This window comes from Eupeodes corollae, chromosome 1, assembly GCF_945859685.1.
Source record: "Eupeodes corollae chromosome 1, idEupCoro1.1, whole genome shotgun sequence".
NCBI lineage: Eukaryota > Metazoa > Arthropoda > Insecta > Diptera > Syrphidae > Eupeodes > Eupeodes corollae.
In genome coordinates this window covers 131,858,147-131,874,496 of record NC_079147.1, presented here as the reverse complement: position 1 = coordinate 131,874,496, position 16,350 = coordinate 131,858,147, and the positions used below count along the sequence as shown (strand labels likewise).

General features: G+C 32.5%; 1 protein-coding gene across 1 annotated transcript; it reads left to right on the top strand.

The window, feature by feature from the left end:
• The first annotated feature begins 12,029 nt into the window (after positions 1 to 12,029).
• Positions 12,030 to 13,110, top strand: LOC129939545 (enhancer of split M2 protein). Its single transcript, XM_056047587.1, has one exon. The coding sequence runs from the start codon at positions 12,224 to 12,226 to the stop codon at positions 12,878 to 12,880; it is 657 nt and encodes a 218-aa protein (XP_055903562.1). The 5' UTR covers positions 12,030 to 12,223; the 3' UTR covers positions 12,881 to 13,110.
• The last annotated feature ends 3,240 nt before the right edge of the window (positions 13,111 to 16,350 follow it).

The following is a 16,350-nucleotide window of genomic DNA, read 5'->3' as shown; positions in this document are numbered from 1 at the left end:
ATCCGTAAAATCAGCTGTATGGGTTATGCAAAAAAATACAGTATGACATGAGTAGAAACTTTAATGGTAGGATTTTTTACATTTTTAATTTTAATTGTTAACGATCACTTTTGTTGAATAGACTATAACTTAGTTCCTTAATATTAAATATTTAACCTGTCTTTCTTTTAAACAAAGAATTGAACTACAACTTAGTTCAATTTGAGATAAATTTATTGTTCTTGGTATAATCCTTTGGAAACAAGAACATTTATATTTTTTCTTGAGTCAACGCCTTTGACAAAAGAACACTGTCTGTCCACGCTCCTACAACTTTAACCATTGGGTCGATTAAGTTCAAACTTGGAAGTTAAGGTTTTGAGCAGATTCGCGTTAGGCTTTTTTGTCATTTTTTTAAAGATCAAAACTAACAGTGGCCCCATACAATTTTTTTGGTCAAAAAACGAAAATTCTAATTTTCTCAAAAACGAACCGATAGATTTTTTTTAATTTTCTCCAAAATTTTATTTTTTAACTTGGCTTCTTTTAGTAAGAAAAACATATTTTTGTGTTGCTCAGGAAAGGTACCGTTTATAGAACCGTTATTTTTTTTTTTTTTTTAATTTTCTCAACAAGTTATGAACCGTTTTCAATATTTTTGTTTGAATGAGCTCTTGTATTGCCTTATTAATATTTAATTATCAAAAGGGCTATTTTTTATTGTTTGGATTTTTAAAAATTTTTTGTTTTTTTTTCAAAATTCTATATCTCAAAAACGAATCAACATTATTTTGGGAAATTCAAATGTAGAGCGTATATTTACAATTACTAAACAACTGAATACCAAAAATATTTTTAGAACAAAATTGAAAAATTTTATGTATAAAAAATTAATTTAAAAAAAAACGCTCTAACGATTTTCAAAATAAAAAAATTGAAAAATCAAGGGTTGTTTTGATTTCTAAAATGTCATTTAAAATTTTGAAGACAAACTTAATTTTGAGGTAAAATTTTGAATCTTAAAAAAGTTTTTTTTTTTTTTTTTAATTATTTTAACTGTATTAAATGTAACCCCCTTCTAATTCATCTTATCGAATATTATGCATGAGCCCGAAAGAGAGCATTATTTTGACAAAATATGAAAATATGATATAGTTAATCAACAATCTATCGCCTGTATAAAAGAATAAATACTTAGTACAAGTTAAAGAAACGGGCCATCACTTTTTGAACGTATATTGATTATACCTATATACTATAGGTATTACGTACAACCTCTACAACTACTGCTTACGTGTCATTTCGCAACTAAAATCACCTGACTAAACAACACATGAATAGCAATTTCTTGTACCTGTTCGTATGCTTGTTTTTTTTTTAACTTTAACGAAAAAAGTAAACTGAACGTAATGACTCCATGTTTGCGCTGAAATCTTGTAGAAAAGAAGGAATGTTATTGGATTGTAGTAAGTACCTTCTATCTACCAATACCATTTCTTTATTATCATCATAAACATGTCTTTATTTATCTATCTACATAAAGCTGAGAACGCTAATGAACTATTCTTTATCCGTTTTAGACACCTACCTAACTACACAACCAATATGCGATCGCTTTACTATTTAAACATACATGTTCTGCCTCTTTCTTATCTTCAGATCATTTATTTTCCATCCTGGTTCTTCTAATATGAAACTAAAATAAAGCTATTCAAAGGAAAAAGCTTTGAACGAACAATAGTTGAATACACAAACAATTGTTTTCGTCAAGTATGCTTACAAGTATTTTTTATTTCCGTAATGAAATGTCCTAGGATGAGTTGTGTCTTGTAAAGACAAAATTATTTTACAATTATATTTTTAAATCTTATATATGTACTTTTTTTAATCAGACTCTTTGCATACAGGAGCAAGTTCGTGCGACCAAGTCGTGCATTTTATTTTTTTTTAATCCAGAAAGTCAAATTTGACATTTTTGATTATTAAGACGGTACAACAGCGTGTGTAGAAAGTTGAAATCGGTTCATTAATTCTTGAGGTTACCCTTAAGGTTACTCAATCGATCTGATGGTTAAGGCTGTAGGGGTGAGGACAGACAGACAAACAAACAGGATCGGGGGACCCACTTTTTCGACTTCTCTACCATTGTAACATCATGTTTGATTCAAACCTCGAGTTCGAATTTTTTAACAAATGCAAAACTTTTGATATCTGTCAAACTAACTTATTAACCAATTTTGTTTGTTTTTTCAGTTGAAAGTCTGATATTGACACAGCATACAAATTGTTAAACCTACTACAAAAATGTTGATTCTGTCACTGCAACATATCGTGCTTTAAGAGGAAATTATGGCTAACATTATCGTCTAACTACGCAAGCAATTGGCAAAATTGTGAAGACATTTGTTGAGATTGTATTGATTACAGATATTTTAAGGATTGTGCATCATCGTTTTGCTCGTACCAATGAAAATATCGCTGCTGTAAGTGAAAGTGTTGCCAAAGACCCGAATGTATCGATTCCTCGTCGTTCTCAGGAATTAAGACTGTCTAACGGCACATTATGGCGTATTTTGCATTTGGATTTCGAACAAAATTTTCTTCAGCGACGAAGGACATTTCTCATCCGGTGGGTATGTCAATCAACAAAATTTTTGTATGTGGTGTTCTGAGAATCCTGAAGTAATAGAAGAAAGACCATTACCTACACAAAAAGTCACTGTTTGTTGCGTCCCTTGACCCGGAGGCGTGATTGGACCTTTTACTTTTTTGACAACGAAAATGTAACGACTGTCACCGTCAATCTGGAGCGTTATGGTCATATGATCATCGACTTATTTTTACCTGAGATTAAGGAATATGACTTGGAAAATAAGTGGTTTCAACAAGACGTTTCCACATGCCACACAACTCGAGTGAACATGGCTTTATTGCAAAAGACATTTTCTGGCTGCGTAATATCTGGTCTTGTCGATATAAACTGGCCAACAAGTTCATGTCATTTGACACCGCTAAACTTTTTTTTGAGGCTATGCGAAAGATTGTAGTACCCGTGGTATGATGGTTAGTACGTTGGACTGTCACGAGAGGTCTTGGGTTCGATCCCTGCGTGTGCCACCTAACTTTTTTTTCACGGGTACTGCTTCTTGCGAGGAATTGACGAATTCTCCAAGAGTACTTCTTGTTCTTGTCAAGAAAAAGTTCTTTATTAAATTAGCCGTCAGATTCGGAATTTAAACTATAGGTCCCTTCCGACTCTGCAATTACTTGCACACAGAAATGGTTGAGAGTTGTAAGTCACTAGGCCTTATTTCTCTGTGGGACTCTTACACCACCTAAATTATTTTTATGCGAAAGATCGTGTTTATGCAGATAAACCTTTAACTTTTGAGAAGTTATACTGTAGTTTTATTATCTCTGAAATCAAGAGAAATGAAATGGTACACTGAGGCGTATATGTAATTTTCTTTTACATCATTATTTTTAGTTTTAAAATATAAAATGTTTGTATATTTTAAAATTAAAATAAATAGAACTAAAACTGACTATCTCGTTTTTGAATGAAATAGAAACAATTAGTTTATAAGGTGTGCCAAGTTCTGAGAAACAATTTTAGATTTTGTTAAAACCTCAATACCTAAAAATTGTGTATATAAAACTAACAGTAAACAAACTGACGTTCCAAAATTAAAAGGACGTAAAACAAGATAAACGAACTTGAGTCAGATACTCGTAATTAAGGTAGATAATCTTTGCCTTCTGCCTTTCTTGGGTTTTACTGAAAATTAGGTTTCTAAAACTCTTGCTATACCGGATAGTACTTTTATTCGGTTGAATACACATTTGCTGTCCCTGTACAAAATCCAAACTATAGAAAATAAACTGAGCAACACATAAACGTTTACGTATGTATAGTAAGACAGACAAAACCCGAACCGTGAGAACAGAAACTACTTGATTTTTGTGTGTCTTGAATAATGTATGAATGCTGTCGAGACCTTTTATGGGACCTATACACTACACAGTCTGCTTTCTTATACTTAAGAATTGAGGAAGGCTACACAAAAATATAAAACAAGAAAATAGTGTACGACCATAAGAAAAGAAGAAAAACGAACGTCAATTTGCGGAGACTGATCACTTCGTTTCTACTGCATGCCGCACACAGTCGACATGCGCCGCCGCGCCGCCACCGCTTACACCATGGCAGTAAACTGAATGGTGCTATTCCTCGCTTACCCTAAACACGCGATTGGCACGGGCTAACAAACTTAACTTAAGGTTCAGCTAAAAGATTACTCAGTGTTTGTAGCCTCCTGGCTAATATCTACTACCAGCCTCTCTGCTCAGTAAATGTTGTTGCTTGAGTAGGCTTCGTGTTGGTATAATAAAAAAGATACAAATGTGCACTGCTTCGTCGTCGTTGGACGACCATGTGAATTGACAGTAGTTAAGGCAGTTTCACTATTCATAGAGTATTGGTTGATCGAACCATCTTTCAGATAGGAGCTGTTTCCCACAAACTGGTTGGTGATGTGTTATAATAATGAAGCTTAAATAAGTCTAGGATCAGTTTCTAGCTTCATACCCATCATATATACCTATGAATGCGAGTATTGAACTTCATGGCGGTTCTCAGAGTGTTGATGGTAGTTGTAATCTTATAAACAGGTTGCGAAGACAATTTTACAAAATTGATTGCACGGATGTGTGCACAATCGAGCAGCAAAGAAGATGATGGCAATGATAATTTCGCTAGGTGTTTTCGAAACCATTCATTTTTTTCACTCAACGTGACATTTCCGTCATCGATTGTGGTAAATCAACGATGGTATGAAAACTGTTTTCAAAACTTTTTGATAAAGTGAACAGAAATATGTTGAAGTTTACTGATGTCCTAATGCCACTTTGAGAAAGAAATGACAACTTACAAACCTCTGATGATTGAATAAGTGTTAAACAAATTGTTTTTGAAAAAGTTTAAAAGTTTGTAATGTAGCACATACAAGAGGAACGATTTTATTTTCATTCAGTCAAAGCAGGTATGTGGCAATGAAATTGTTATATCGTTGCAAAATATACTAACTAAGTGAAAAAAAAAATTAGTTTCAAAAACAAATTTAAAAAGAGTCTGTAATGCGACCCACACTGATAACTTCCCATCCCGTCTGTCGAATTGTTTTGCTTAAAAGTTTATAGGTTTTCGTGTTGAGTTAAAAAAGTTGTTAGTTAAATTATTCTTACAAATTTTAAAATTACCAACAATATTTTTCATATAAAGAAATAGTTTAGTTTAAAAATCTGGTTTTGTTAAATAGATTTTTAGTCGAAAAAATATTTTTACCAATTTAAGTAGCACTTCTTAAATTTTTCAAATTGGATGAATGAAAATAATTTGAGAGATATCAAGAACCGAACATCAGTTTTTACCAAATTTCCGTACTATTTTTTGTAGATTTTATTTTTTAAAAAAAACGTACTGTTGGATTAAAAAAAAACTACTAAATATCGAAATAATATTTCCTTGAAATAAAAAAAGTTTGAAGACAATATTTTTAATTATTGGAAAGCTATTCGAGTCGAAAGTAAATTTTTACCAAGTTTAAGTATTGTTTTCTTGTTAGGTTTTAATTTAAAAAAAATTAACTGAATGTTGAAAACAATGTTTTTTAAAAGATTAAAGTAATTTAAGCAAATATCTTAAAGTTTTGAAAAAATATTTGAGTCGAAAATCAATTTTACCAACTTGTTTTAATTTTTTTGTTTAGGTTTTTATTTTTTGTAAAAAAGCTTTCAATTCAATTTTTCTAAAAAAAAAATTCAGATTGTTGAAAACAATATTTCTTATAAGTAAAATTTTTTTAAAATGTTGACAACAATATTTCTTATAAGTTAATATTAGTTGAAAGCCATAATCTAAAATTTTTAATTGGATTTTTTACAAAAAAAATATACTTGTTTGGTATGACGTTACAGTATATAATATAAAATTTAATTCAAGTCTCTAGTTTTTTTGGTTGGTAAGATATTTAGGGTTAACTAAAATTTTCACGTTTTTTTTAAACTGCTATGGTAAAAAAAACCGCCCACGCAATTTTCTTGAGAGTCCTTTCTGCATCTTTCTGCCTTTTTGTCTGATAACAACATTTATTTGAAGTTGATATCTCTTCTGGTTCTTGAGCTATGGACAACGAAAAGAACGTCGAAAACGTATGGAGGTACGAACATACGTACACACGCACGGAAAGAAATGTTTCTTAAACTTTTATTTCAACTCTAGGGACGTTTAACGTCGAGAAATGTCAAATTTTAAATTTGACAAATCGAATCCATTACAATTACTTTCTATGAGAAGTTAATAGGGTATTTACCCAAAGATGTAAAACACTGGACATGTTTAACATTTGGTAACTGAGCGGACAGAATGTTTTAACGAAGTTGGTTAAAATTTTCCAAAGTTTTTGGTGGATACAATTATAAAAATTTGTCTGGTAAACTAAACTAAACCTCTTTGTACATTTGAAGCGATGTTTTGATACAGTCAGATAAATGTTTTTTTTGTTGTCTAATGTCTATTGCTTTTAAAAGATTTTTTACGGGGAAACGATAATAAAAAAAACTTTTAATGTTTAGTATGTTGCGTTTAACCAAACGAATTTATATGCCGTTCACTGAAAATTTTGTGTATTTTTATCATTTTGCACAGTTTTCAAACTTACCAAGTATTTTACTATCATTAATAAACAATATCAGAAAGCTTTAAATAATTACTTTATCTGCCTTTTATTAAGAAAAGTCATCATCTAAATTCAATACAATACATTTATTTACATAACTTAACGCTACTGATTATTGCTAAAGCGATCAACTAAAGTTTTTTTTTTAAATGTCATTACTTCGCACCGTATCATGGAGATTTAAATGTTCGTAGTCAGGATACAATCGTCGCTGTATCATCGGCTATACATGCAAATCCCAGCGTTTCAACTTAAAACTTTTCGGGGCAATTTGGAATTAGCAGATGGTCATTACAGCAGATACTTTAAGATTACTTCTTTAACCCTTTTCCATTAAAATTAAATTGGGTGGCGCAACAGTCCGTTTGAGAACTAGGGCCTAGTGACTGACAACTCTCAACCATTTCTGTGTGCGAGTACTGTTGTCAGGGATGGACGGGACCTACAGTTTTTTAAGCCGAATCCGAACGGCAAATTTGAGAAAGCACTTTTCATGACAAGAATTACTCTTGGAGAATCTGCCAATTCCTCGCAAGAGGCAATAGCCGTAAAAAAGACTTTAGGTGCCATAGGCAGGAATCGAACCCAAGACCTCTCGCATGACAGTCCATCGCACTTTTTTTTTTTTTTTTTTTTAAATTCATTTTTATTAGTTCAATCTTAAACCTATCTTAAAGCTAGACAAAAATTCATAAAACTAGCCTAATTATCCGTAACTTACAACTAACTTAATGGTCCCATACGGACACTCTAAGCTAAACTATAACAATAATTACTAATGCCTTTCGGCCTTAAGATCTATTTTACTTCTATTTAAATTTTATTTATTTTTGTATTTATTAGAAAAGTTTGAGAAAAAAAAAAACTAATATCAATATCCTTTTTTACTTTTGCTTACAAACTACTTAAAATAAGGTCCTTAAATAAAACTTAAAACTAACTAAAACTACCTATTCTACCTATAAACTACTTAAAACTAGAACAACCACAGCAGCAAATCGAACTATCTAACATTTTTGTTTTTCATATTTTGTTGTCTATTTTTTTTATTTTTTTAATCCATGTTTTTTTTTTATTTTAATGTTCTTTTTTTTTATTTTTTATTTTTTTTTTGTTATTTTTGTATGTTTTTTTCTATTTCTTTTCGTGCCACCATGCCTATTCTACTTAAAACTAAACCCTAATACTATTAAACAAGTATGTAAGCCGACCAAGGCTTAAAACCCCATCCCGACTACCCACTATCAAGTGCCGATTGAAGCCACCAAAACTGGTTCTCCTGCTTCACCCTATCAGTTCGGTCCCGTTCGGACACAGCCCTACTGAACCGAAGGAGCTCTGCTCCACCTTATGCCATGACGTCCCGATTGTACATCGCACTAACCATCATGCCACGGGTACTACACACAATGATGACACATTTTACCCAGCTCGCTTTGAAAAGCCATGAAGAGAATTTGTTCTAAACCCCTTTTTCATAGAAAGTCCAAATTACAAGCGATTAAACCTTTAGGATTTTCCTGTTTGCAAGGAATTTTGTCGAAAAATTATGATGAAATGATGGCCGAAGAAGACAATGGTAGACGGCATAGCCAATTCTTAACGATTTTACATATGTACATATATAAACGAATGTTAATAAACCAAATAATCTATCTATCTAGCCTTATTGTTTGTTCATGTCCGATAAGGCCCATTTTAGCTTCAACGGAAATATAAACAAGCCAAATTGCCGTATTTGAAATGTATAAAATCCAGAAATGCTTAATGCAACCGAACTGCGTCCAAAACGAGTAGCGCAGCTTCATCAAGGTGTATTGTTGGGACATATATGTACTTCTTTGACAGTAACTGTCAATGGGAACCGTTACATAAAGTTATAAAATAAGTTTTTTTTCCTAGAACTTCCAAAGACGTATCATATTGGAAAACATTTGGAAGTTGCATGCTTTCTTGGCTTATTTAAAAGTTTTTCTGGTTTCTTTGGGTTGGATCTAGGGCACGGGAAGCCATCTTCATTTTCTTTATCAAACCAAAAATCATTTTTAGCCCTCACTTTTTACAATTAAATATATATCTGCGCAGGATTTACGCTACTACCGGCTTTATATTGACCAGTTGAAGGCCCTAAACAAATTATTTAGACAATATATTTATAGGTAGCCCCAATCTAAATGCATTATAAAGGGTCTGCCAAATAACTTGGTATTATGTGTCTTATGTTTGGGATCATTGTCTTGGTAAAAAGTCAACTGGTTTTGCAGACCCTATTTACATGCACTTTCACCCAAATTAAATTTTAAAATCTCTATATATTTCTTGTGGTCCATAATTCCTTCAATTACACGTAATTTCCCTACCCCGCAGAAAAACAACCCCAAACCATTTGTCGTCCATCTGAGCCAGATATATTTGACTTTGACTCATCGGTAAAAATTGCGTTGTTCCAAAAGTCGAAATTCTTTGATTGGTGCTCTTTGGCGAAATTTAGCCGTTTCAACCTTTTCACAGAACTTATGAAAGGTACTTTTCTGGCGACTCTACAGTTAAAACCGTGATCGCGAATGAAGTTTCTCAACGTCTATGTAAAAAACTGCTTCTTGAGTTCTTGTCGCAACTTTTACACAAGTTTTGGCGCACTGATCCGAGGAATTTTCTTGATTTCGTGCATGATGAGGCGTTTATGATACTAGTTGAAAATTTCGCGTGTGCGGTTTTTTGGCATATTTTCTATTCGATTTTCCACACGATACCTTTTTACGATTGATCGGATAGTTAATATTGATCTGACAACAAGGTCGGATACTTCTTTTAGTGATCTACCATTATTATGGTACTTTATTATCATTTTCCTCAGTTCAATGTTGTTTCACAGTGTTTTCTCGACAGTTTTTTTAATTTTTACTTTTTTTTAAATTTAAGCCACACAATCGAATTACGAAAACAATAAAATGATGAAAATGTTTTTGACATTTTTTTAACGCTTACTCAAAGTAGATTTTGCAAATAAAGAAAGTCTGTACGAATATGAATTTGATGTGAGTTCTTTGTAAAAATATTTGTATATGACGAATAACGTTAGTAATGCATTGCATACTTAATTTGTTTTGAATTGCATAAATGAAGTTAATGCTTAAGAAAAATTCGCAATTCAAATTTATTGAATGAAAATGCAATTTTGGATAAAAATTAAGTTTGTGTACGAATATGAATTTATTTTTATTTCAATAGACGTAAAATTCAAAATCATATGTATGTACATAATATAATACAGCTATAAATATTAAAGTACGATCATACTTGCACTGCCCCCACCTCGCAACCTCTTCAAAAGCTTGTGGTCAAAAAGCCAATATGGAGTTTTGAGAGACTTTTGACACGCTTCTAATGAATAACTGTTATATCGATGCCAATCATAAAATTTCATAAATTACTAAATTGGACCTTAAACGCCTTCTTTCCCAACCTATTTAATCTGAAACGATAATAAATTAAAAGCACCTTTGCATCCCAAAAAGTAATTATTCACTGTTCGGTCACTTATCTGTGGGTACTTTAAATCCCTAATCCAAGCTGCCAATAAACCAAGACCATTAACATCTAAGAAACCAACGTCTTTCGCTTTACTACAATGATTTAATGATTAGAACGTGTGAAAATTTATTATGCCTTGTGTATACGATCTACATATGTGGTCGCGAACGGTGTCATCACACTAACTAAGAACATACGCTTGTAAAGAAATTTGTTTAAAATAAACGTAAAAGTAACATTTTTATGATGTTTAAACATCCTTAGTTTTCAACAAGATGTTTCCACAGAAAACTGCATAAACAATAAATATCTTACATATGTATGTATGTCTAAAGCAAATTTTTGTTTGAAAAATTTTGACACACAAATTCTTACTATTAACTAGACGAAGTTCCTGGCTAAAGCGGCGGGCCTAGTGAAGTACAACTCTCAACCAATTATGTGTGCGAGTAATGTTAATAAAGTTGGTTTTCAATTCAATTCTTATATCAACAAATTATTGTTACACTAATATTATGTACATTACAATTAAAAAACAGCTTTAAAGTAGTTCTCTTACAAACATAACAGCACTCCTTTTTAGTTTTGTACTTCATACATACCAACTTTACTAACCACAAGAATTAAAGGTACCTGCAACTTATATTGTTATATTGTTTTTCTGTTTACCAATCAGAAACTATCTAATTAGTGCTATTACGAACAGAAATGCAAAGGCATTCAATTTAAATACATGATAAGTAAAAGGTAAACACCAACTACTCGTACGTGTGCATTTCTAACGCCCCTCGTGACGAATACTGTATTTACTACTCACAATGCAGAGTAGTAAAATCTCAAATCATCTATTCTATTGAATTGATTGAAATGCAAAGACTAGAAAAAATTGTTTACTCTCAAAAATCAGGTGTTTCTAGTCCGTGGGAACGTTAGACTCGAAAAAATGAAATAATAGAAATAAACTCAAACATTAAATTATTGTTAAAAGTCAGGGTTCTTACAAATGGCCGCAACAACAACAACAACCAAAACACAACATTTTAAAAAAATACCCAAAAATTTCTTTTTGAAAATAACAATAAGATCCTTACGTGGGAACTCACGAGGAATCCTTCTTCCCACGAATCTTGTATAGGAACGCACATATGCACATCTACAGTCAGATGAGCACGAAGGAAATACACTTACATGCACCGAGATACCTTACCTACATACGTTTCCTTCGGGAAATCTAAGTATCGAATCACCAGAAAAACACCAACAAAGCAGAGAGTTAAAAATATTGTTCATGTTTTTCAATATTCACTTTCGGTACCTTACCTACCTACCTACCGAAGCTGAATGCTGTGGCTGCGTAATTTGTGTAGCCTGCACACAGGAATTCCCACACTTTTTCTCGTATAGGGTAGCGCAACGCTAGCACCCACCTGTTATGTGGGCATACGCAGTACTTGCCGTTGGTTTTGGCTATTCTTCTTTGTGCCGTTGTTTTACTTTTCATATAAAATCTTCGTGCCAGTGACCGGTTTCCTTGTCTCCTTATTGGAAATCAGGGATAAAAGACTGGCTTATGGCTACCTCTGGCTGAATGGTGCTCAAAAGGATGTTTGTTGCAATACGAAACCAAACGGAAAACGGTTCCCACACATTTTTTCACTATGTGCGCTTTGTGTTTTTACGAGCTCTCTTCTTCATCCATTCGTTTTCTCTTGGTTGCTTGATATTTTTTCTCATTGGTTTTGTGTCTACCTGCCTCTTGTTTGCTTGGGTTGTTTCTGTTTGTTGTTAGGTCTTCCGGCCAAAGCAACACGTTCGGTTATAAAACTGTGCGCCGGAACAGTAACAGCATCAGATTGAATCTTTACCTCGTCCACAAAACATCATAAAGTTGTTCTTTAAAATTGTTGCTACTCGTGAATCGGGAATACCTTAATTAAGTTAGAAAAGTTTTGATAGTAAATATACTAAGAAAAATGTTCACAGACGTTAAAAACATCACCCCGAACCAAGTTTTGGATATGTCAACTATCGCATCAAGCCACAAGGCCAAAGGAAAATTTCGTAAGCTCTTTAAACCACTCCTACGCATACTGCGAACTGTGAAAAAGAACTCAAATAATGACACCGGATCTATCGCCCACCCAAACAACGTTAATTTGAATAATACCTCAGATCTGAGCTTTATCGCCCCCACAATTATGGAAGCAGCTATTGCCTCATACGAGGATTACGCAGCCGTCATTAGAAAAGTAGCCAAAGATGAAGAATTTTTAAAGGCATACTTTGCAGAAGATCCCTTCAGTGATACCACCCCCTACTCTCTGGACTGCAGTGCAGTAAAGTCACAACCAGGTGCAGCATGTTCCTGTCCACATGGCTACAATTGTCAACAAAACCACGAAGAAAGCAAAAAGTACAACGAAAACATACAGCTTCCCAGTCCAGTGACTAAGAATGTGCCCGTGGATGACAGTTTTGTCCCAATACACTTTATACGAACAGAAAATGGAACATTTTTTTGGACTGTTGAACACACCAAATTTGATGAGGATCTAATAATTCCGCCATATTGTACTTCATATCAACTGCCCGCTCAAGCTCAGTGGGATAATCGAGCGATATTGTATTAGTTATAAAGAAAAACAGTTCTTGTAGTTATTCTACACTTTATCCAGTTTCTCAAGGATCTCATTAGTTATTTTGTTTGTTTAATTAATTTGATTGTTTGCAATATGTTTGTGATATTTTGTTTTTTAACCATTTTATGTAAGTTAAAGATAGAGCTTTAAGTCAGATATTGATGTGGACAAATTATATAAGCGGAAATGAATGTCATTAAAATAAATATTTTAAATATTATAAACTAAAAATGTTGTCTTTAGTTGTTTTTTCATGTATTCTCTTACCTCCTTTAAATCAGCTGTTAATGTTTATTTACATTTTTTCAAGTTAAGTGTTTTGATGGAGACGGTAGGAACAACCTGTTGCACTTGTCACAGGAATTCCCTTCTTGAAATGAACGTAATTGAGTCATGGGAACCGGATGTTCATGTGTGTAGTTTAATTTTATATGCGAGGCATGAAGGGTGTCGTTTGTGTAATATGAATGGTAACTTTTTTTTTAACAGTATCGTGTTTGTTGTTTATTTAAAACACTAGTGTGTCGTAAGAACAGGAAGTTGATACATTTTACATCTGATAACTTTTACATTCCAAACAAACATTTCAATTTAATTGAAAGATACATAAATAGATAAACTAATAACATTTTCAGTTTCAAAAAACATTAACCTTTTAGTAAATTACAAGTTTTGTTTTAAAACTTCTGTAAGGAAACGATTTTATCAAATCAGGTTATCGCAACTTGTGACAAAATAAAAATGCTGTTTTAAGATGGGAATTTAACATAGGACTAGAGACTCAGATTCTATAATGTTCTTAAAATATTTGTGTAGTAATTTATAGTAATAAAATGATAGTAATTTGAATAGGTAAATAACCCTAAGTGTATGTACTTCAATTTTGAGATTTCGAACTCCGATTTTAGAATCAGATACGTCTTTAAACATACATCAACCACTTTCACTTTGCGAAATGTTATCATTCTGCAAAAATCAGAAGTGAAAGAGTGCCCGAGAAAAATGTTCAACTCTTATACCCCTATTACCATTGGCTAGTCGAATGAATAGACGTGTGAGTTTGAGAAATTTGTATTACCGTTGGCGAATTGAAAACCGTTGATTCGACTTTAATGTCATAAATTTTTCGAAGATTGATCTCACTCTATTGTCTTTATCGAATGTTCGTTGATTTGAACGTCATTCGTGTTATTATTTGTCGAACGTTAATATTGTGTGAGAAAAGGTCGAAGCTTATGTAAAAAAAATGTCGGAAAATAAAAAAATTTAAGTTCATATGTATATTACATTTCTTTTATAAAAGAACATGAATCAATGCATTTTTATTCAGCTGCAAGAGAACTAATAAAAATCAGTACACAAATTTAGTTAAACTGACCAAAAGGAATTTTGGGAAAAATTTGCTACAACTCTCAACTCAGTTGGGCCACCTACTCGCGATGGAAAAGAAAAGTTATTCAACGACGAAATAAAAATATAAGTATACTACCAAGGAACATTGATAGTTCTCCTCTTTGATACTATTTCAAGAACTGAATTAAGATTATTGGAATTCCATACAAAGGAATCAGGGGTTGATCGAGGATATCTTAATTCAACATACGAATACATGTTTTATAGTCACACGCCTTCAAAACTTCCACTTAAAACCAAAATCTACTCCCGCGGAAAAACTTACTATCACTGTAATATCCTTTTCTGCTAAGCTACTGATAACGCAACTCAATCGGATTAACATTTCCTAAATGGGTTTCGTCAACAAGTCCAATTACTCCTGGTAACCTGGCCGTTGAAAAAAAACTAGTTTCGTGCGTTTTGTGTTTCATCGGATGACATTATGAGACTGATCCAGGTTGGACATAATTTGTCTTCAAATGCACACACACTTCTTTTAATACTAAGGAAACCGATGATTGTGACAGGCATAAGTCAAAATCTTTTCATACGCTGCTCTGATAATTCCCACTAGCAAAAACCCTAAGGGCAGATACAAATTTTAGTATAGCAGGGATTAAGGAAGTGCTTGCATTTTGGCCTTCTAACTTGTTTAATACGAACAAACACGCTTCCTTATTCATTCGAAAATATAATCTGAAACTTAAGGAATTAATTAGAATTTGAAAAACTTGCTCAGTCGAAGCATTCTTACTTTTTTTCTGTAATTTTCGTTTTCTCCAAAAAACAAATCTATGTTGCTTATCATTTTGGTTTATTTTGTATTTTTATTAAATATGAAAATTATCAATTAATGAACAACAGTTTTTTTTTTTTATTTCATGAGTTGACGTTTATTTATGCCTGTTATTTTTGTTATGGCAGCACTGAATTTCAAATTTGAATTGTAAAGTTCGCCAACCGTGGTATGTCGAATGTGTTAGTTCGCTAATGAAAATATGTCACTTCGAACGTTCGATTCGCCAACCATAATAGGGGTATTAAATTAAATTTAAGAAAAGAGGATGAGGTGCGATCCACACTGATAACTTCCCATCCCGTCTGTCGATTTGTCTTGCTCAAAACTTTTACATAATTTTCATATAAGTATTTTGTGTGATTTAAATAATTTGAAGTCATTATATATCTTTGCTCTCCTACTACTTACGTCGAATACCATTCTTATGAGTTTTATATTTTATAAAATGAAATACAGCCGTCTCGCTCATCAGTGGCTTTCTGTCAACTACACTACTAATCTTTTTTATTCCTATTTTTATCAGAATGACTCTTGTTTTGAAATTACTAATGTGTATATAAAGTGCTTTGAGTATTGTTTATTATAGGGAAGATAATAAAACAATTAGTTCCAACAATAACTTCCATTCCTCCGCGTGTGTGAAAAACTAAATTTCATACACAATGTTTAGCAATGTTTAGCACATTTTTTGAACTTTGTATTTCTTATATAAACAAATACAGAATTGATTTTTTTAAAAAACAGTATCGTACGCTAATTTAATTTAGCACAGAATGAAACCATTTTCAAGGGAATGCTTTCATTTATTCAAGAGATGTCGAGAATCGATTCTCAATTTTTACCAAATTTGCGCACTTTTTTTTGTAGATATTAACTGAATGTTGTTTTTGAATTGGTGAAGGTATCTCGAAAAATACTTAGGCTATTTAACTGGAATTTCGTGCGGTGTATTGCATGTCATAGATCGGTTGGTTGGATAGCCCGGTCGACTGTATACTGTAGGCGGTGGTACGGTACGTCAGGCTGCAAGATTTTATAATGGTTTTTTAGAACTGTTAAAAACAAGAATTTTGTACTATGGGAGAGGGGGTGGGGGATCTATCTCCCCCCGTTTAGGAGAGAGGGGCAATTTAAAAAAAATTGATTTTTTGAACCAAAAAAAATAACGGTTATACCTACAATTAAGTATTATACGTTTCATTCTATTATATTCCTCATTTTTTTTTAAATCAAAGTCAAAACGTTACATAGTTTTCGATGAATTTAA